A 22,143-nucleotide genomic window follows, 5' to 3' on the forward strand; every position below is an offset into this window, starting at 1 on the left:
TACCTTTTTGTTGCTGAAGCAATGATTTTTGTATTCTGCGTTGTTTTCTAACACGATCCGATAGACTATCCCAATCATCTGGACCTTCAGGGGGTCCATCCCGCTCCATTTGTTCAGTTTCAGCAGCGTAACGCATCTCTTTTCCAATTACTTTACCATCGGCAACATATTCAACATTCTGTTCGTCACGTTGTTTATAATATCGTTGCGAGGATTCCTGTAACGAAATAAAAAAACATTAGAGGGGATGGACTTCTCCCTATTTCTACATATGGATGGGGGGTGTTCATTAGGCGTGGTTACTTCTGTTTCTTGTTCTTGAAGTCAGCGAGTTTTCGGTCATGGTTCTGCGCCAAGCCAATGTGGGATATTCCCCACGGCAGTAGGGACCTGTCCACTGGCGATTCTGTCTCTTAACCAACATACCATACTTTGACTCATTCCTTCGTTAGAAGTTATGTCGGGTCAGAAAATGGGGATTAAGTGAAAAGTTAAGGTTACAATTTGGACGAAGTGTGAATTTTTCGGAAAACTTCGCACAGTGCTCCCTAATGATCCAAAGGATGTCAGAGTGGGCCTTATAGGAGGAGGCAGAGTGGAAATTAGTCTAATCTCTGTTAAACAAAATGTCGAGGTATTCTTCGATGCGCTACTGCTTTCTTCTTCTTCTTTTTCTTCAGCTTTTGTGCCGTTCATAAGCGGGGTTGGCTCGTCGTGATCGGTTTCGGTATTTGGTTCTATCAAAAGCCTGATCTGGATGTGATCACGAGGCTTTTAAATCCCTATCCAACGTATCAAGCCAAGTCTCTCAGGGGTCGATTTTTAAACGGGTCGCTTACGATACGGGATGTGACGTCCCCGAGGTGCCCGAGTAAGTAGTTCTGCCCCCTAGCTGGCAGCATACCTGCGTTCTAGGTAGTGGCCTCGAGAAAACTTCTCGGTGAAGAGCGAACCGCGAATGACCGGTACACGTCGGGACACACTGGGAGTCTCCGGAGCCGTCGACAACTCTCTGTCGGCGTCGACGGGGTGAGGTGAGCGTAGCTCTGCCAAGGTGGTAGTTGCGACGTGTATCAGGAGCCAGCCCCTTCGGGACCCTGGTCGGGAAGTGTGTATTGAACCGGTGTTAGTAGACCGCGTCGCCCCGAGCGAGTGCTGATCCGTCCGTGAATTCCGGGATCGGCTAAGCGTAGGTCAGGCCTCAGGGAACTGGGGTAGGGGCTGTGTCCCCGAGGGTATACCCGTTCTTGACTATTGCGGCCCGCTCCCTTGCACACGATGCGCTGGTACCTTTTTCATGGAGAATATTCTGAAAATTATAAAAAAAAACGACGAAACAACAGACAAGGAGGAAGAGCTGGTTACGTTTGGGCGGAGCACAAAAATGCGTCGTTCACCGCAGCGATCAGTGAAAGAGGCAATGAGGGCTGATATACCCGATGAGACACCGTTGCGTCCAAATAAAGAGGAAGCCTCATCAAGTGGCGCGACTGACCGTGCGGAGATGGCAACTCCATTACCTTGCAGTGCCCCTGTTTTGGAAGTAAGCTCAGTGAGAAACGCTAGTCCTGAGCAGATGGATTTTGACACAAATCGAGTGGAAGTGCATTCGACCGTCCTCGCTAGAGCTGAAGAGGAAAGGCTCATCGGAAAGTGCGCAACAGTGGTGAAACGTATGCGGTCGGCAATGTTCCTTCAGAGAAACGTCAGCAAAGGCGTCAAAAACAGGCTGATGGAACTGGAGGAACTACTGGACCGCATTTCCTTTAATAGACGCACGTGGAGAGCAGCGGAAGACGAATGTAGAGCAGAAACAGTCGCACTCCCAGCTGAGAATGCTGCTTGCGTCAAACGGACCGCAGATAGCCCTCTGCAAAGTGAACAGGGGAAAAAGCGGAAAGAGAACGACGTCCCTGAAGGGCACTTGTTGCCGGACGCACTGTTGAACAGGCGCAAAGCAGACTTGGCATATTGATGCAACGGGTAAGCGGATGGATGACTGCTCACGGTTTCAACCTTGCGCTGGAAAAAACCGAAGTAGTCATCCTGACCAGAAGGAGAATCCCGACCTTGCGTCCCATATCGATCGGCGAGTTGACTATAGAGTCAAAACCAGCGATTAAATACCTTGGTTTAATGCTCGACTCAAAGATGAGCTTCTTCAAGCAAATCAAAGCAGCCGCGGACAGGGCTGCAGCAGGAGTCGCGGCCTTGAGTCGGCTAATGGCGAATGTCGGGGGCCCTATATCAACTAGGAGACGTCTCCTCATGGTAGCAACGCAGTCCGTCCTTCTCTATGGTGCGGAGGTATGGGCTGATGCCCTTGACAAGGAGGTGCATCGCAAAGACCTCGCTCAAGTGCAGAGGCGGGAAGCTTTGCGAGTGGCGTCTGCTTATCGCACCGTCTCGGAACCGGCTGTGATGGTGATTGCGGGAGTGATCCCCGTTGCCCTCCTTGCCAAGGAGCGCAAAGCTATCTATCGCCGTAAGAGCGAAAACTTAACAGAAGTGGTTGCCCGTGAAGAACGTTAACGCACCCTTAACGAGTGGCAACTTTCTTGGCAAAATGAGCCAAGGGGCAAGTGGACTGCGCGGCTCATCGATAAATTAGACCCGTGGTTGAACAGAAAGCACGGTGAGATTGATTAATTCCTTACCCAACTTCTAAGTGGGCATGGAGGTTTTCAGTCTTACCTGCACAGGGTTGGGAAGGCGCGATCTCTTGATTGTGTGTTTTGCAATAGAGTGGCGGATGACGCTGAACACACCTTTTTCGCTTGCGAGAGGTGAGACGGCCTCCGCCAGCAGTTTTATGCAGACACAGGGGACCTCTCTCCAAACAACATTGTCAGAGAGATGCTGAAGAGCGCTGGCAGCTGGAATCGTATTGCGCATTATGTTCGGGCTCTTCTTACTACGAAGAAGATTGAACTCGACCGGCAGAGGGATCGGACGGTAAGGGGTTCCCTGAACTAGCAACTCCCTTCCTCCCCTCCCCTCCCGTTGGCGAAAGGAATTCCCTGATTTGAAGGCTCCCAAAGCTAGGAGAGCGGGAGGGCTAGCCCGAAGTAATGTGTCAAACGGTTCCAGGCTAGTTCTCTGATGACAGGGAGGTGTTTAGTTGGTAGTCCGCCAGCGTGCTGTTGCGGGAGTCCAACACTCTGTGCGTAAACGCATTCACCTACCCTACTCCCAAAAAAAAAAAAACAAACGTATCAAGCCACCGTTGTTTTGGTCGGCTTTTGGTCGCTTCCCATCGACTTCGATGTTCAGACCAATCTTGGCAAGTGAATTCTTGTTAGCGCGAGGTACGTGGCTATACCATCGAAGACGCCCCTCTCGCAGTTATATATCGATCGTGGACATCCTCATTTCGGATGTGATCAAAACGTGTCACGCTACTAGTCCAACGCAACGTCTTCGTCTCCATTACCGTCGTTCATTGTCTTTTATAGTCGGCTAACACTTAGAATCATAGAGTGCGACAGGACAACACATTCCCTAGTTCTGCCCGTTGGAATGCATTTTGATCTCTTGGAATAGCAATTCTGGAGATTCTGACCGCAAGGTACAGTTCAGCAGGATGATCATCGAGTCCGTTGACCTCATTCCACTTGAGCCCTTTGATGGTGATAATGATTTCGGTTCTGCTTGGAGAAGCAGCCCATATCCGTCATAGCTCTAGCTAACAGCTAATATGTCATTACTAGTGCTGATTCCAAGGAAGATGTCAGTGTCCATTTAGCTACCATAAGGCAGAAGGAAGTATATTAATATGGTTGCCAGTGTCTCCTACATGGCGTATATAATGCCAATCACCTCTTCATGTCATCATAGTTGGTTCGTAGAGATGACTGTCAGCCTCTCCATCGGAATTTTCCGAAAAATCTAATCCTCCTACTGTTTTGCATCACCTGTTTTTAGTTGATCTAATCATCAGCCATCCTAGGATAGAGCATTCCATGGAATTCCTTAGCCAGTAATTCTAATGTTGTCGTTTTTCAGTATAGGATCTATACACTGCTATTTCCGCCTTCTTATCAACGTATTTGCGGATGATTGGCTTGCACGCCAAAGTTGTAGTTTATTTGAAATGATATCGGACTAGAGTATTCCGTCCGTACAACCGAAAGTTCTGACAACGGCTTAGCGCTTTCGGCTAGAAGTGGAGATGACATTGACGAGGAACAACTTCAACTTGAAGTTGGCATTGAAGTACCTGCCTTTCTAGATTTCGGATAAAGGCGTATCTAGAAAATAAGATATACGTAACCGAAATGACTTAACTACAATTCGGTAAGTGTTAGGCAGCTGACGTGATCTGACCGCACTACGGACGGCAGGTCTTTGTTTCTCTACAAGTTGGATCCTGATCGCAATAGGACCTAATTCTCCAGACCCCAGACCCCGAGTTGAAGCTTAAGAAAGTAGCTCGGCCAGTGAGCGAGCCGTTTTTGACGCAGATGACTGCATATTAAATCTTGAACAAGTTAGGAAAGCGGAAGCTGGACATATAGAATGTATAGGTACCCCCCTTAAATTCTATGGAGAATTATGTAACTCACTGTGTGAGCGTTCACAGCTCCCACCTTTTCATCAAATTTGGTGTCAATCGCTACAACCGTCTCCAAGAAAAATGCGTGTGACAGACAGACAGATGGAAAACCGATTTTAATAAGGTTTTGTTTTACACATAACTTTAGAAATGACTTAAGCGATCTAGGGAAACCAACAAGAAGTTGATGACCCAGGATGCACGACTCAACCAATCGACCAAGATCGTTGAAGGTAATCTTTTGTGGACTCATTTGTTTCACCAGATCCTTCTTATCCTTCCAGTCACGAGACCGCCTGTTCGATTTCCAAGATAGAGTAGTCTTCTACACCGGGAATTGCTCCGACCCCCAATTTTTTAAACCTTCCCATCATTAGCGCCCATTCTAGCTTCTGGTGAGTGACAGCTTTTTACGTTGAGTTTAAGAGGGGAGGGGTCCACACATATGCAAAAGGGGGGTGTACATTTTTTTTTCACCGAATATAGTCATGTCGGGTATCAAATGAAAGGTCTCGACGAGTACTTTTTGAAGCCTAGTTTTGACATTTGTTGGAAAAGCGGGGAGTGCGAGGGGTCGAAAGTGATGAGCTCTTTAACGGACCCATCTTCAGAAACTGTCCAACCGAAAAATCTGACTTTACAGGATCTGGTCCAGTGTCTCATGAATTGCCTTTGCCTTGGAGGAAGCCGCAAGTCTAATTTTGCAACTTGGGTGCTTGCCGAAGACTGAGGGGTCCGTGGACCACATCCTTGGAAGTAAGGTTCTTCCCAACGGATCAATGATAGACAAGTGATTCCGCAGAAAATTTGGGTAATTAAATTGTCACATGATATTTACTTAATAATATTTGCTTATTCAACTTACAGTTTGAGTAACTTTTTCCCTACTTCCCGTCGATTGATCGTCCTTTTCAGGTAGTTCTTCGTCAAATATTTCTTCGTGTTCGGTGGTCTTTTTCTTTTCGGTAACTATTGTCCCATCTGGTTTTACCGATGATTTTTGTTCTGTATCTTCAGTATCAATGGTTTTGTGTGCTTCGACTGATTGGCGTACTAAACGTGGACCAAGTGGAACTAGTTGCTGTTGATGCTCGGGTGAATAGAGGACCTCTTCAAGATTATCGACACCACTATTTACAGCTTGAACGAAAGCCTGGAAAATAAGGAAAGAATAGTAAAAAAGATTTTCTCGTAACATTTCAAATGCTAATTTATCAATTTTAATTTTATTTTATCATGACTAGGTGCAAGAGGAAAACTGTTGGAATGTGGACATCAGTTGGACCATTTTTTCATCGACTTTAATGCCGCCTATGATAGCATATCCAGGTAAAACTGTACACGGCCATGAGAGAATTCAGGATCCCGACGAAATTGATAAGACTGACCCTGACCAATTTGCGAGGCCAGATAAAATCAGCAGGGCCACTCTCGAGACCACTTAACATCAACCACGGTCTAAGACAAGGGGATGTCCTATCATGCGTCCTCTTTTACCTGGCCCTGGAAAAAGTGATCCGTGATCCTGAGGTAAATGCACGTCTGTCCGAAGTACATATAAACAAAACTGTATCATCAGGCAAGAAGGAAATCACCTCGTCCCCTCCCACTGTTGCTAGGTCTGAAGTCTGGCTAAATGGAAAAGTTTGAAGTACAATTTTTGGTAACTATTGAATTTTCAACCCTATCCCTGGAGACGGTGAGGAGTTATTATTTCTTGTATTTTTCAATGCATTTGCCCACACTGGGGCTGCATATGGTGGTGTCGAGCTAAGCACCCTCGAAATAAGGAGTCGAGGGTTCGGTCTTGGGTAACCTACATTTAGTAGCATTCTCATGATCAGCGCTTCGGTTTTATATGCCTCAGTCTCTGGTCTCTGCGAGGAACACGGCTAGAGGTACATCTTGTTGAAGGAATGCCAAAAGAGTAGCGTCGGTTTTTAGAGAGCACACAACCACTCGCGAATACTTGGTTTAAGGACCAGATAGGAAGGCTTTAGGTAATGCCTGGTGGTAAGCGGCTTTGGGCAGAAAACAACGGTAGAAGTTTACCAGGGTGAAGAACCTTGTAAGGTCTTTGACTATCTTTGGCAGCGAAAAGCTCGCGATCGCTTGCACCTTGTCTAGTTCGGTTGAATGCTGTCAGAGGTCATGGAATGGCCAAGAAATTTCACTTGCTGTTGAAGAAATTTGCATTTGACAACGTTGAAAATTAGGTCATTCTGGGAGGCGTTGAAAAACCAAATGCTCGGACTCGATGGAAGATGCGACCAGAACTTCATCCAAATAGACAAAACAGAAGTCCAAGTATTTTAGTGCAGAGCGGATGAATCTTTGGAAGGTTTGCGCCGCATTGCACAGACCAAAAGTCATCCTACAGGCATTTGATGGTAGGCCTTGGCGATAACCAAGGTCGAGAAAACACGAGAACATAAGAAGATTGGAGAATTAGTAATGTTGGTGCGGTGCTGAACATCATGCTCAACTGCCTGAAAGAGATTGGTGTTGCTATATTTTTGGAGGAGTGCACGCGTGGTTCGGCAACGCCCTCATGAATCATAGAAAGTGTGTTGTTTTTCCATGCCGACCGAAGAGAGATTGTGGTGGCTACCAGGGATCTATTCTGCATATCTATCGACGTATTGCTGCAACTCTGACAGACATCGCCGTGCTCCTCAGCGAACTGAGTTCGTGGGTCGGGGGAAAAGTGCATGGCTGGTACTCTTTGTAGCTTGATCGGCAAACCTACGGTAGTAACAGGACACGCCCCAACACATCCGGAGAATCGCCATCGGCACACGCTAGGATGGCTTGCGTGCCCTCCGACAGTCGGAGAAGACACAATGACTTTTGGAGCTTGATATAAGAGGGCGCAGGGGAGGACTTTCACGGACCCATTCTCAGAAACTACTCAACCAATAAAACTGAAAAAAATCAAGAAGCTGCCACTATACAATGGAGGCTTCAAAATACTCTTCATACCGTTTAAATAAAGTCAATAATAGTGCATTGCCGCCCCACTCATACGGGTGCAGGAGGGGGTGGAAGGTCAAGAGGCATTCCCCTCTGGAACTGGAACATCACGACGATGGTTATTTTACCAATAAGCTTATCAATGGCACGGAAATAGTCTCGTTTCTGGGCGTCGTGAAAAACTTTTTAATGGGTAATAAGTGCACTGATTTTTAACAGGGGTAGAAAGGCGGGACCTGTTTCTTCTTCCTATTTATCTTCTTTGTTCTTTTCCTTTCCGGGGATGCAGTTGCCAAACCCAGATTTATTATGGTGCAATCCAAATATAATGTAGGAGGTGACCCTACTATTAACAAAACACGGATCTAGACTGGGGAGTAGAAAAACACCTCCCCCCAATTCAGGGTATCATGTGAGCCGTGCCCATTGGACAGCGGAGATTAGTCCGCATGAAGGGAATGCTCTCAAAAAAGTCCAAACCTAAACCCAAGCAGGGAGAAAACCCAAGAAGGTCAGGGGTGAAGGCAGGAATCAGGAAGCCCGTCATTAGCTAGTACTATTACCGTACTAGGGCATTCGACGGGTCATAATGCCAAAACGTTTTCCGAGCAAATACTCACCCGGGAGGAGCAGAAAACTGTCAAAAACCTTCTTTTCAGGCAGATGTGCAAGAGATGGACTGCGAAACTTATGTTCACCGGGATAAGCTTTCGATCAGGTCATATACTGGTGGACTGCACGACGGAAGACCATGCTGAGTGACTTAGGACCATAGCTCCTAAATTGCTAGACTGGGAAGAAGCAGAACTGTCAACTTGTATTGGGGATGATATATCAGGAGCACACTTGGTGTTCCTTCGGAAAGTCGCAACAATGGAGATGAAAGATCTCATGGACTCGCTCAGAATGAGAATCTCAATACACGATTATGGAGGGTCTTCAGAAGCAAGGCGGAGGGCAAGGCTAGACTCCTCACGATCGGGGTAGATCACCGATCGCTGGAGCCAATCAAATGTCGGAGTTGCCATATTAACTATCGATTTGGCAAAATACCTGTGCCCGTGCGCAGGGAAAAGCCGAGGAGAGATACCGCAAAGGAAATCGGGTGGAAAGCATACCGAAGTTCCCGAAGAATTCTCGGAAGCCATAGAGGGGGAAAGGACTGGATCAATTAGGGAAGTAGACCTGCTGCTTAGTGAAGAGCTAAAGCTGGACGACCTAGACCTAGGACTTCTAGGGCTTAAGGCTTGATACAAATCAATCTCAACCATTGCGAGGCAGCTCAAGACTTGTTCTCGCAAACCATTCGAGAGTCGAATGTGGACGTGGCGGTAATATGTGAACTGTACCGAAATTACGTTAGTGTTACGTGGGTGAAAGACTCATCGGGAAATGTGGCAAAATGGGCATGTGGACGATAAGCGGTTCAAGAAACAATGGCGTTCCCAGGAATCGGCTTTGTACGGGCAAAAATCAACGGCGGCTATATCTACAGCTGCTATGCTCCTCCGAGTGCAACATTCGCACGATATGAGGAGATGCTACACGGCTTGGTGTTGGACGTTAGAGACCACAGCCTCAAAATCATTGCCGGCGATTTCAACGCGTGGGCTTTAGACAGGGGAAGTCGAGTGACGAACACCAGAGGCCAAATCATGCTTGAACCTTTCGCGGAGCTGGACATCGTACCGGCCAATGTTGGATGCGTGCCCACCTTCCGGGGCAGAGGGCGAGGCTCAATCGTCGATCTAACCTCCTACCTCAGTACCTCGTTGGCGAGAAGGATGGTCTGGCGGGTGAGTGAGCACTATACCCACAGTGATTATCAGGCCATCTTTATCGACATCGGAAACGGGGGAGCCGAGAGTCAAGTGAGCATTAAAAGCGGAAAAACCAGGATAGCTGGGTGGTCCACTGGAGCTTTTGAGGAAGAGACATTCCTGGCGGTTTTAGAAAGAGGTTCCGGCCCGAATGGAACGACGTTGGAAAAAGTGAGCCAGTTATGTCAACGGATAACTGAGGCCTGCGACTTTAAAATGCCGCGACGCAAGTTTCATGACAGTAGGAAATCAGATTACTGGTGAAACCAAGGAATTTTGCTGTTGAGAGTATCGTGTCGGAAGCCAGAACATAAGCAGTCGGAGAAAGAATACCGCGATCTTCGAAGTAGCCTTAAGAAGTCTATACGGGACAGTAAGAGGAATTGATACAAGCAGTTGTGCCTTGAAGCAAATACAAACCCATGGGGCACTGCTTACAAGGTTGTAATGAACAAGATTCGTGGACAAAAATCACCCCAAGTGACGTACCCCCGACTCTTGTTCAAAATAATCGCAATCCTTTTCCCACAACAAGAAGAAAATGGACCTCATCCAATGGTTCAACAGGACGTCTTCACAATCTCCGGGGTGACCGAGGAGGAACTACAGTAGATCTATGGAAGAATTGGAGAAAATAAGGTTGCGCGATTGGACGGGATCCTGAACAAAGCCCTGAAGTTGGCTACTAAAATCAGGCCCGCATGGTTCATAAGTACATTTGAATCATGCATAGTTGAAGGAGTGTTTCCCGCTCAGTGGAAGAGGCAGAGGTTGGTTCTGCTACCGAAGCCTCAAAAACCACCCGACGCATCCTCTTCTTATTGCCCTATCTGTCTGTCTGACACCATGGGGAAGGTGTTGGATAGGGTGATAAACAACATTCGTCGAGCTAGCGGGTGGTCTATCGGAGCGGTAGTATGGGTTTCGTAGAGCGCGGTCCACGGTTGATGTCATTGAAACGGTCGTGGACCTGGCCCGGGAGGCATCGGGCGCTGGTAAGTGCTGTGCGGTGGTAACGCTGTATGTCAGGAATGGCTTTAACTCAGCCAACTGGGGTTGGATTAAGGGTACCCTGGCTAAACTGGGTGTCATTGGTTACTTAGCTCGGATAATCGAGAGTTACCTTTCCGAGAGACTTCTTTGGTACGAGATGGACGATGGACCGAAAGAATTTATTGTGACAGTAGGTGTTCCTCAAGGTTCCGTACTGGGGCCCCTGCTGTGGAACATAATATATGACGGAGTGCTCGGCCTTTGCGTGTTAAGGGAAGCAACATTGTTTGGTATTGCAGACGACCTGGCAGTGCAAGTGAAATCATTCATGATATCAAAGCATGACTCCAAATGGTGAAATTGAACCTGGCGGAAGATAAAACGGAGGCGGCACTTTTTACTAATCGCAGGAAAAACAACGCTGTCAAAATCCGCGTTGGTAATCACGAGGTCGTTTCAAAATCGATCATTAGATACCTGGAGGTAATGATCAATGCCAAGTTGAGCTTCAACTGGTACCTGGAGTATGCTTGCGAAAAGGCAGCAAAGGCTAGTTCATCTTTAGCAACGATGATGCTAAATATTAGAGGTCTAAAATCTGGTCACCGGCTGCTTATCGCAGGGGTAGTGAAATCCATCCCGCTATACGCGGTTTCTGCCTGGGCGTGCGGACTGGATAACACAGCAAACCAAGCTAACCAAGCAAGGGTAAGTTCGGCATACCGGCTAATCGCGCTGAGGGTGTGCAGTCCATAAAAAACGGTTTCAGGTGAGGCAGTTTTTGTCATCGCGGGAATGATGGGCACAGTGTCTCTACCGGAGAACGAGGGTGAATCCGGCCGAAGTGACTGCGGGCTTCCTAAAAGCCACTAAGAAGGAACTGTACAGGAGATGGTAGCAACGGTGGGATAATTTTGAAAATGGCCGCTGGACTCATACACTGATCCTGTCTATTGAGAGACGGGTGGAGCGCAAGCATGGAGAATTAAATTACCACCCAAAGCAGGGAGCAGGAACGCCTTTATACGGGACAGAACCTTTCTGTGGAATAGTAAACGGGTTCACGGCTATGACATTAAAAAATCGAGAAGAACGGTTGAGGGAACTATACTAGGCGGGTTTACTAGAAATGGAGCAGCCCAGGGTGCTTATTGGAGGGTACGAACCCAAGTGGACAAAGGATTGCTTAAACCTCACCAAGAAGAACCTCTGAATCATAGTGGGAATTCTCACTGGTCATTGCTGGCTAAACTATCACCTAGGGAAGCTAGGGATATCTACGGACACTGTCTGCGGAATCTGTGCGCAGTCTGATGAAATACCTAATACCAGATGCTAAATTGAAAGGTTTGGAAGTAGGGAATATACTAAAATTAAATTTGAAGCTTTATTGTGAAAAATTGGTTATACATTCATAGTTCAAAGTATTGCCCATCGCTAGCCACAACTTTCTTCCATCTTTCAGGCAATTCATAGATACCATCGCGCCAAAAATTGGCCGGCTTGGCCGCTATCCACTCATCAAGCCATTTTTTGAGTTCGTCGTAATTGGAGAAGTGCTGGTCAGCCAGGCCATGCTGCATCGACCGGAACAAATAGTAATCAGAAGGAGCAATGTCTAGAGAGTACGGCGGATGGAGTAGGACTTCCCATTTCAACGTTTCTAGATATGTTTTAACGGGCTGTGCAACATGTGGACGAGCATTGTCATGTTGCAAAATAACTTTATCATGCTTGCTGGTATTGCGGCCGTTTTTTCTTGAGTTCGCGGCTCAAACGCATCATTTGACGTCGGTAGAGTTTGCCCGTGACCGTTTCGTTCGGTTTTAGCAGCTCATAGTATACCACACCCAGTTGGTCCCACCATATACACAGCATGATCTTCTCACCATGAATATTCGCTTTGGCCGTTGATGATGAGGCATGGCCGGGGTATCCCCACGTTGCCCGACGCTTGGGATTATCGTAATGGATCCACTTTTCATCGCCAGTAACTATTCGATGCAGAACACCCTTCCTTTCTTGTCGTTGGAGCAGTTGTTCGCACGTGAAAAAACGGCGTTCGACGTCTTTTGGCTTCAGTTCATACGGAATCCAATTTCCGACCTTTCGGATCATTCCCATTGCTTTTAAACGGTGGGAAATGACTTGCTGAGGGACTCCAGATAGAGCATGGTCACCATTAACTTCCACCAAAATGCGATGATTTTCGGTTTTTTCTTCATATTGAAATAATGAAGTAGAACTCCAACACATTATTTGGTACAAAATTGGCCATTTTCGTTGATGAAAAAAGTATTGTTGTTTACATTTCAATTAAATAATTTATACTGACGTTTGTGCCTATTGACAGTAGCTTTCCAATGAATGTTTGGAAATGTGGATCAATGGAATAAAAAATAAGCTACGCCATCTATGTGAAAACCGACAAAACTTATTTGTAGGCCATATAAAATTCCTAACGGATATAGACTTGCTTGAGATACTATGATTAATAGGTACACTATAGCCAGTAAAAGGGGCACAATGGTTATTTAAGGACGTGGTGTGACTTTCCATTAACAGAATGATAATATTCCAGGCACTCGGGAACGATTCCTTGGTACCCTCAAAGCAGCAAAGGCGTTTCCTTGTACTGCAGCTACAGGTGACTAACTCCCATAAAATGACTTTCCCTAACGGCTGAATTCTTGATAAATCGGCTCATCATGTAATCCCCCATTGTTTCCAGTTAGTGACAAAGTATTCAAAGAGAATGAAGCCCATTTGAATTCCGGCTCAATATAAATATCTTATTCTGCAGAGTCAATGAACAAATGAACAAATACGACACATAAACAGATAAATAAGAAATGAAAATTCATAAATTCCATGAATGATTCTTGAAATTACCATCCCAGGAATGTTTTTTTGAAGATACTTTTGAATCGATTAAAAAAAAGAACCGACTAAGGTGTTCAAAGTCTTGCTGTGTGCCATAATCCCCATCTAATCATGCCAATCACGTTCCCGGTAAGATAGAAAGACTTGGATAAAAATTTCAGTAGTTCATCGTAGCTCTCACGCTTGGCAATTTTAGATGCCTTTAGATCTTTAATCTTTTTTTTCTTTGGATCAATCGAATCGAATCGTATTGGGCATATTGAGGTGGAATGGTCAGGTGAGTGGCTGGCAATAGGCTGTGTGACCTCCTCTTGTATTCATAAGGAGCAGTAGGATCGAATATGCGCTCTGTGGATCGCATTTATTCATGCATGCCGCGAATAGTGAATAGATACATAGCATAGGCATTGGCTTCTGAATTGAATGATTGAAGCGGTTAAGATAATTTATGCAGTTTTATGTTTACGGGGAAGAAGCCTAGCTGCTAGCGTGTTTGCAGTATGCAGGAATGTGCACTGGGAGCGAGTTTGCATGGACAGTCGCATCTAATTTATGCGATACAGGCTAAGCAGTCTCAGTAAAATATTTTAGTTATCATATTGCGCTGCGTGGTTGAAATGGCCATCCAGGGTTTTATTGGTCATACTTCTCACAATAAATGTTGAAACTGATCAGTTTTCTGATAGATACTTAATCCCTAGGTGTACCAGAAAGACAGAGACTGGTAATTGTACATCTAATTTCCTCATGTTCCTATCTAGCGCTTTAGATTTTCCGCTAACCTTTCAATGTTCAGCTTGTTGGCTCAATCGAACTATTTGCAATGGAGCCACGATCTTTCCCGGGGAAAAGCCATGTACAACGGATACATAACCCGCGGGATCTGAACGGCAACTGGATAAAAGAATGAACAAGTGTATCTTCTGAATGATCCTCTATAAACAACCCAACCAGATTAGCGGCCATTCAGAGGTGGAGCAAAAACAAGAGGAACAGCGAAAAGGCAGCAAAGTATGGAAGTCAATTCAGTTACTGTTGCTAACTATTACCTTCATTAAACTATTCTCTTTGTAGGTTAACAACCAATGCAACGGCAACAAGTGGAACACGATCACGTTCAAATTTCATTCGCAATCAATTACTCAATAAGGAAGTGAATTGAGGACTGAATGGAGGACTGGACCAACTGTGCAGATTGCCATCGAGTTCCAGCTCAAGGCGGATAGGATGCGGGGATCTCGCGAATGGGGGGTTGTCGAGGAAGAAGGGTTGCATGATTAGAAAAGTTGAACGGGTTCAAGCTAACGGAATTAGCAGAAGGAAAAAAAGATGGATGGGTTTGCTAGTTATCTAAGAAACATGAACTTTCAATTCTTAGATGAAATTTCTGGATTGGTATGTCTTGTTCGGGAAAATGCAGGGCGGAGGGGGTGGGGGGTTCTACATACTTCGTCTTTCCAATGATTGGCTACAAATTATTGGTTTTTACGAGCATTGCTCCTGAAAGTTTGATGCCTTTTCATCAACAATTCCAAGAGAACATACTATTGCTGATGAGTCAGTATCTTAATGTTGCATTCCATGATTAATAACCACTTTACCCTTCTTCTTCCGTCTTTTCCTATTCATCGAATTAATAATGAGTTTGCGAATACTCGAAACCGTCTACTTTCTTCCTACTGAACGGCATGTTCATGATCATTTCCTGGCTTCAGATATGCACAAAAGTATCTAAATATGTGTATAAGACTATCTTAAACCAGTAGATCTACCTTTACCATGGATGCAATGTAGATCCACAAAAAAAAAAATAGAGCAAAAACGTAAAATTGCTGAAGAGGCGGTAAAAATGATTATGAGATAGAACACAGGAGCATGAATATCGACAAGATCGGCAGAACTTGATGTTGGGCGAACTGGGGTGCCTACTCATATTCCAGATATTCCAGCCAAGAACAAAGTGAAGCTGAACCGGCTGCAATCCGGCTACAAGATCATGATCATGAGCGGCTTAAATGGTAAGAGAGAAGTACAGTAATATCATAGGTCTAAGATGGAAAAATTGTTTCAATGCTACAAGTGCAACAGCGGAAAATGCGGAAGAGTTTAACCATTAACCATTTTATTAGATCGCCAAATAGGAGTCTAGGGTTCAAGTGAATGTTTTTGGTACTCGAATACTTCTCAACATGATTCTTGTTAGTGGCGGTTGTTTGCGGAATATCTGTTCCGTCTGTTGTTCTCGAGTATCTTCTACTAGTCAAGTTGTAACCGTTTGTTGTTGCTGTAGTTGTTATGGCTGCCACTGCAACATGCTGAATTAATGATCATACATTATTGCGGTTAACTTCTCTTCCTTTACTGTTTATTTGGTTTTTTTTTCTCGCGTATTCGTTATTTTTTTGGTTTTATCTCAATTTGGTCTCCATTTACCTGTGAACAATTTTATTGTTTGAAAGAGTCAAGCCAAGTTCAATGAATAGGAAGAAGAAAATACGACAAGGAAGGAGAAACTGACCATGACTTTAATAAGTTTCAGCAAAGTTGAAATAGCGAGATAAACTCGGAATCGATTGTTTGGCCGATGGCGATAATCTCAGCAATGATGATTAGGGAAAAAATTTTTCTTGGTAAATTCTTTCATATTATGGATTACTGCTAGGCTAGCTAATACAATAATCGGTAAATATTTGAAATTGCTTACTATAAACTAGATCTAGAGATATTTTTGGTGAAATTGTTTACCATTAAATTTAAACGTCGGTCACCAAACGAAATAAGACATACGGACAGAAGGACAGACAGACAGACGGACAGGCGGAGAGACGGACAGACGGACCTGCGAGGAGTGGCCAAATCTCCCATCAGGCACGACCCCAGCTGGTGGATTGGGGCATATTGATGAGTAAATATGTGTTCATGCACTTTTATTTTCTTACTGTGCATGGGTAGCTCATGTTTGCTCATCTCTGGTGCGTAGACCAAAATGGCTATGGGAAGGATTATTATTCTGTTAAGGGAAAGTCGCACCGCGTCCTTGAAGAACTATTGTGCCCCTTTACTGGTCATAGTGTACCTGTTGATCATAGTATCTCAAGCAGGCCTATAACCGTTAGGAACTTTAGTATGTTCCCTACTTCCAGAAGTTTCAGCTTTGCATCTGGTATTAAATGTTCTCCCAGATATATCGACCTACTTTGTACAAGTGCTGGACACTGTCCCAGGATGTGCATAGAGGTTTCGTCCTCCTCCTCACAGAACCTGCAGGCAGTGTCCGTAGATATCCCTAGCTTCCCTAGGTGATAGTTCAGCCGACAATGACCAGTGAGAATTCCCACGGCGGAGGTTCTTTTGGTGAGGTTTAAGCAATCCTTTGTGCGCATGGGTTTGTATCCCCCAATAAGCACCCTGGACTGCTCCATCCCTGGTAGGCCCGCCCAATATAGTTCCATCAACCGTTTTTCTTCGTTTCTTAGATTCATAGCCATGAAACCGTTTCCGATTCCACAGAAGGGTTCTGGCCCGTGTAAAGGCATCCCTGCTCCCTTCTTGGCTAGTTCATCCGCTGCCTCATTGCCATCCAACCCAGCATGGCCTGGAACCCAAAGTATCCAGACCTTGTTGGACGAGCCGAGTGTATTCAGTCTCTCAAGGCATTCTCATACCAGTCTAGAGTTCACTTGGTTGGACCTAAGTGCCTTGATCGCTGCTTGGCTATCGGTGAGAATAGCTATGTTCTGCCCCCTATAGTTCCTTTGCAGATTAAAGGAGGCACATTTGTCTATGGCGTAAATTTCCGCCTGGAATATGCTAATGTACCTGCCCATTGGCTCAAAGTACATTTTTCTTTAACCAATGACACCGGCACCCGCTCCCTCTGCTGTGAGGGATCCGTCAGTGTACCAAGTAATCAGTTGCTGGTTTAAGCCGTGTGTCGCAGCCACGCTCTCCCAGTTTGCCTTGTTACTCCAACGTGTTTCAAACTTCTTATCGAAGTGAAACCTTGTTGTCATGTTGTCCCTCGGTATCAGTAATTCGGGATACCGTCTAGAAAGGATATCAATTTTCCTTCGATTTAGGCAGCTCCCCGCCTCACTCATACTACCGGCCATCCTGAATATTGATCTCCTTGCCTGCATCTGTATGTGCAGATGGAGAGGGGTCAATTCCAGAAGGACCTCCAGGGATGCCGTTGGGCATGTTCTCATTGCCCCACTGATACACTCGCAAGCCAGCCTTTGGAGCTTATGTAATTCCCTGGCTTGTGTGCTGAGTTGGGTTCTATCTACCCAGATTACCGGTCCATAGGTAATCATTGGCCTAACTATTGCAGTATATATCCAAAGTAGTATCTTCGGGCTGCAACCCCATTTTTTTCCTGCTATGGATCTGCAAGTCATCAGGGCCCTCGTGGCTTTTCGACAAGTGTTTCCGACATGTGTCTTCCAGAGTAATTTTTGGTCTAGCGTGATTCCCAAATATTTTACCTCTGTTTCTCGTTTCACCTCCATATCATGTAATGTTATGGCTTTTAGGTGATCCAGCTTACGCCTCCTAGTGAATGGTACTATGGTGGTTTTGGTTGGTTTGATCCGCAGTCCCACCTTCCTGCACCAGGCACTAGTAACCCTTAATCCAGTTTGGATTCTATCACAATAGGGTATCTTCATATTTGCCCCTACAGATTAGAACAATGTCGTCCGCGTAGCCCTGGACTTGTATTCCAGTATTAGTTAACACGTCCAGGAGTTCATCCACTACCATACTCCACATCAGCGGCGATAGTACTCCACCCTGTGGACAGCCTTGAGTGGTGTTCATGATAATAGAATTTGTACCTGTTTGTACCTCTATTTGTCTGCTTTCTAGCATTTTGCCCATCCAGATTGCCAGGGTGTTTCCCACTGCTTTGCAGCTCAGGGCATCCTGTATCTCTGTGTGCGATGTGTTGTCGAATGCTCCTTCGATATCCAAAAACGCGCACAGTGCAATTTCTTTTGTTTCTATGGCGTCCCGTAGTACCTCTGTCAGCTGATACAGAGCAGTTTCAGTTGACCTTCCTGCCCGGTAAGCGTGCTGACAGTGATGTAGGGGATTTCACTTTAGAACGTTAGTTCTAATATAGTTGTCTATGACCTTCTCCACCGTTTTGAGTACGAACGATGTTAGGCAGATTGGTCTGAAAGATTTAGGGTGAGAAGGATCCTTTTTACCCGCTTTCGGAATAAAGACCACTTTTGCCCGTGCCCATGGCCTTGGTATGGAACCCAGTGCTATGCTCCCCCTTACCACCCGCAGAAGAGACTCTAAGATAATTCCTAGGCCTCTCTGGATAAGTGCTGGGAAAATACCATCCACTCCGGGAGATTTCATTGGTTCAAAGGTTCACACTGCCCATATTAGCCTAGCTTCTGAGCATGCCTCTTTTGCTAGTTTCCAGCTCTCTTTCCTTCCCCTTTTATTCGTTGTTGGGGTGTCAGGCAGATTATTGTCGCCTGCCGCCGAGGGGTAGGACCCCGGGAAATGAGTTCTGAGAAGCAGGTGTACCCTGTCCTCCTCATTCTCGGTGAATGTCCCATCTTCCTTTTTCAAGCAGACAGAGGATATTCCCCCGTTTTTGGATACAGCCTGTTTGCTTCTGTGATCTGTTCAATCCCTTGACATAATTCCCTAAAGCTGTTCCGTTTCGCTTCCCTGATCGCGTTGCTATACGCAGTCAGTGCATTTTTATACCTCCGTCAGTCCCCGGTTTGTTTTGCTCGGTTATATGGGAAGGATACCCAGAATATAAAACCACCATGGAAGACGAGAGGAGGAGGAAACTTACGGTGCAGGGGCTCGGAACCCCAGTACCAGTGGCTTTTGGGAGTGAGCAAGCGGGCTCCCTCGACCGCAGTGCCTCGGTGGTGGACAACTTGGCCACCATGACATCTAATACTACAAGTGTTTTAGATTTGGAGAAGGAGGCGTTCAAACGAAGCACAACTCTGTCAAGAACACCAATTGAAAAGGCAAAGAATGATGGCTAAAAGGAGATAGCTGACCCAAAAAGCCGATTTCGACACCCATCGGATTTGATCACGAGGTACTCCAGCAGCAGCAAATAGATCCATTCAGGAAAAGCTCATCAATTTTGCGATCCCCTCCAATACCAAAGCCGGCAAACGAGAAAGCTTAGCAATTGAAAAATATGAAGGAGTCAGTAAAAGGAGTAATATGGCCAAGACTCACCGAGAACAGTGCCCTGAACCAGAAGAACTACCTTTTAAGCAGTTTGAGACTAAAATATTATAGTTGAGCTGTCCGAATTCATCAAGGACAAGCACAACTTGCACCAAGCCATTAAGACCATGGTGAGAGCGATCAGGGTGCTTTACAATAGGTCCCAGGAAGAAATTAGAAAGCCTAAGGAAAAGCCGGACATTCCAGCCCCCAACAGTGTCACAGGCGACCCAAGTGACACCAAAGCACAATGTCACCGATCTTCGATGAAGCAAGCGAGTGCGAGACAAAGAGGGCGAAGCTTTGGCGAATGAACAGGCACCAAAAAGGAAGAAAAGAGTCTCGACCAGTCCAACAAACGGAACTAAAAATTCAGTAGGGCCCAAAGTGCCCAAAGTAGGAACGTCGGCTAGCGAAGCGAAACCGAAAGAAAATAAGAGCGGTGGTTGGACTAAAGTCGTGAACAAGAAAAGAGACAAGAAGCCAAAGATGCGAATTCGTCCGGAGGCAATTGTAATCTCCAGCAGAGGACATCTAACGTATGCGAAGGTACTGAAGAAGGTGAAATTTGACCCTGACCTAAAAGACCTAGGCGGAAATGTCAGCAAAATCCGGAGGACCCAGAAAGGGGATCTCATGTTTGAGCTGAAAAAATCCAGCGTAGGGAAAGCTGACGGCTTTCGTAACCAAGTTTTAAATTCACTTTGGGAGAATGACGCGGTTCGTTCCCAAAAACATGAGATTTATATCCAGTGAAAGGATCTCGATAAGGTAACATCCAGAGAAGAGATCTGCACTGCCTTAAAGCAACAATTCAAGTTGTAGGAATTCAGCGAAGGATCTATCGTGAGCCTAAGAAAAGCTTATGGTGGTACTCAAACGGCCACAATGTGGAGTCAACGCAGATATTGTTGGCCGTGGGAAGGTTGGATGGCTTGTTTGCCGACTAAGGGAGCAGATCTCCTTAAAGAGGTGCTTCAAATGCCTAAAGTTTGGATACTTTGCGAAGGTGTGCACTATTGGCATCGATCGGTTCGATCGATGTCGAAGGTGTGGGGAGAAAGGATATTTTGCCAAGGAGTGTAATAGAGACCCCAAATGCATTTTGTGCGAAGGAAAGGAGGGAAGGGATAACCGCCATATTGCCGGAATCGGTAAATGCCCAGAATTTAGGAAGGCCTTAACTGCAGTGAAAAAATGAGGTTAATACACATAAACCTCAATCATTGCATGGTCGCAAAAGATTTTTTTGCGCAGACCATTTACGAATCCGCGATGGAGGTGGTAGTGAGCCAGACAGAAATCTTTACGGTGGCGTATGGGTCACAGATTCGACTGGTGGAGCGGCGACATGGGTGTGTGGTCGTCAAGCCATACAATATAGCATAGGTCACGCGGCTAGTGGCTTTGTGTGGAAAAAACTAAGCGGTGTATCCGTATACAGCTGCTACGCCCCACCGAGCCTCACACTGCCTGAGTTTGAAGACCTGATAGACGATCTTGTTCACGACGTAAGGGAATGCGTGGGCTATTGAGTGGGACAGCAAAGAGAGTAACGCAAGGGGGCGGATGTAGTTGGATGTAGTTCTGGCCATCAAAAGCGATGTCAGCACTTATCGGAAAGGAGGAACTGGTTCAATTGTAGATCTGACTTTTGTCAGCTCTGCGTTAGCACGTGATATGTCCTGGCAAGTTAGCGAGGACTTCACCTACAACGACCACCAGCAGAAGACCCGCACCCCGGAAGTCGAAGTCCAAAAGAACATCTGGATGGTCTGCAAAAGCGATGGATGAACAAACATTCATGCTGATGAGGTTAGACTTGTCTAGCAAAGCAGGCACCTCCACGGATAGAGCTTTCCATTCCATATAAAGCATCTCTAAAGTATGTGATTCGTCGATGCCTAGGAGATACGCATTCCCCACAAAATATCATATACAATGATGTACCTAAACTTCTGGTTCCGTAGGAAGCCGCGGTGGTGGGTTATGCCGATGATGTAGCATTGCTTGTAGTCGCAAAGCATTTAGAGGATGCTGAGTCATACAGTGCCATTATGGCCTGGTTAGAGTGTGTTGGACTGGCACTTGCGGAGGAAAAAACTCATTATAACTTCCATGCCGACCAACAAATTGGGATTTATGATAGATACGAACACAAGTGATGTGACAAGTGATCCAAGCTGAGTGTGGCCCCCGGCAAGGATAACGCCGAACGTGGTAGGACCATGGTATACTTGTAGGCTATTTATTACCAGGGTGGTGAGTTCGATCTTGCTGCACTTCTAATTGGGGATAGGTATTTCACATATCATGTAATGCTCATAAATCGAGTGCGGTCTTCAGCAGGAAGACCCTAAGGGAGTGTCTTTTGCCTTTAGAACATGATGAACTCAGTGATCGCATTAATTCAGGGCAAACTTCGAAAATCAGAAGAGGTGAAGAAAGCGCGATTACTAACGTCGCGCATAGAAGATAGGAGAGATAGTTAAAGTGAGCTAACTCCATCCGATGATGTAATACCTTATGGTGGTTTCACGGGGCAGTTGCCAGGTTCCCCATCAGGCGCGTCTTTTCGTGCGGATAAGAGATGCTCGGCTGATATGTGTGAATATGCACTTGCATGCATTCGGAGATATGCGAGCATGGACATGTTTATACGCAGGTCAAGTAGATGATAGGAAGACGTCCACCAGT

At 45.8% G+C, this 22,143-nt stretch overlaps 1 protein-coding gene across 5 annotated transcripts in view; it reads right to left on the reverse strand.

Annotated features, from left to right (window-relative positions):
- The window catches only part of LOC119656695, a 554,004-nt gene that overhangs the window by 37,699 nt on the left and 494,162 nt on the right, over positions 1–22,143 (reverse strand). For all 5 annotated transcript variants that reach the window (XM_038063198.1, XM_038063195.1, XM_038063194.1 and 2 more), the window contains 2 exons: positions 5,421–5,708; positions 4–217 (listed from right to left, as the gene is read on the reverse strand). In XM_038063198.1, the coding sequence (XP_037919126.1) occupies positions 4–217; positions 5,421–5,708 (502 nt within the window). The remainder of the gene's footprint in view (positions 1–3; positions 218–5,420; positions 5,709–22,143) is intronic.

Source organism: Hermetia illucens, chromosome 5 (assembly GCF_905115235.1).
Source record: "Hermetia illucens chromosome 5, iHerIll2.2.curated.20191125, whole genome shotgun sequence".
Classification (NCBI taxonomy): domain Eukaryota; kingdom Metazoa; phylum Arthropoda; class Insecta; order Diptera; family Stratiomyidae; genus Hermetia; species Hermetia illucens.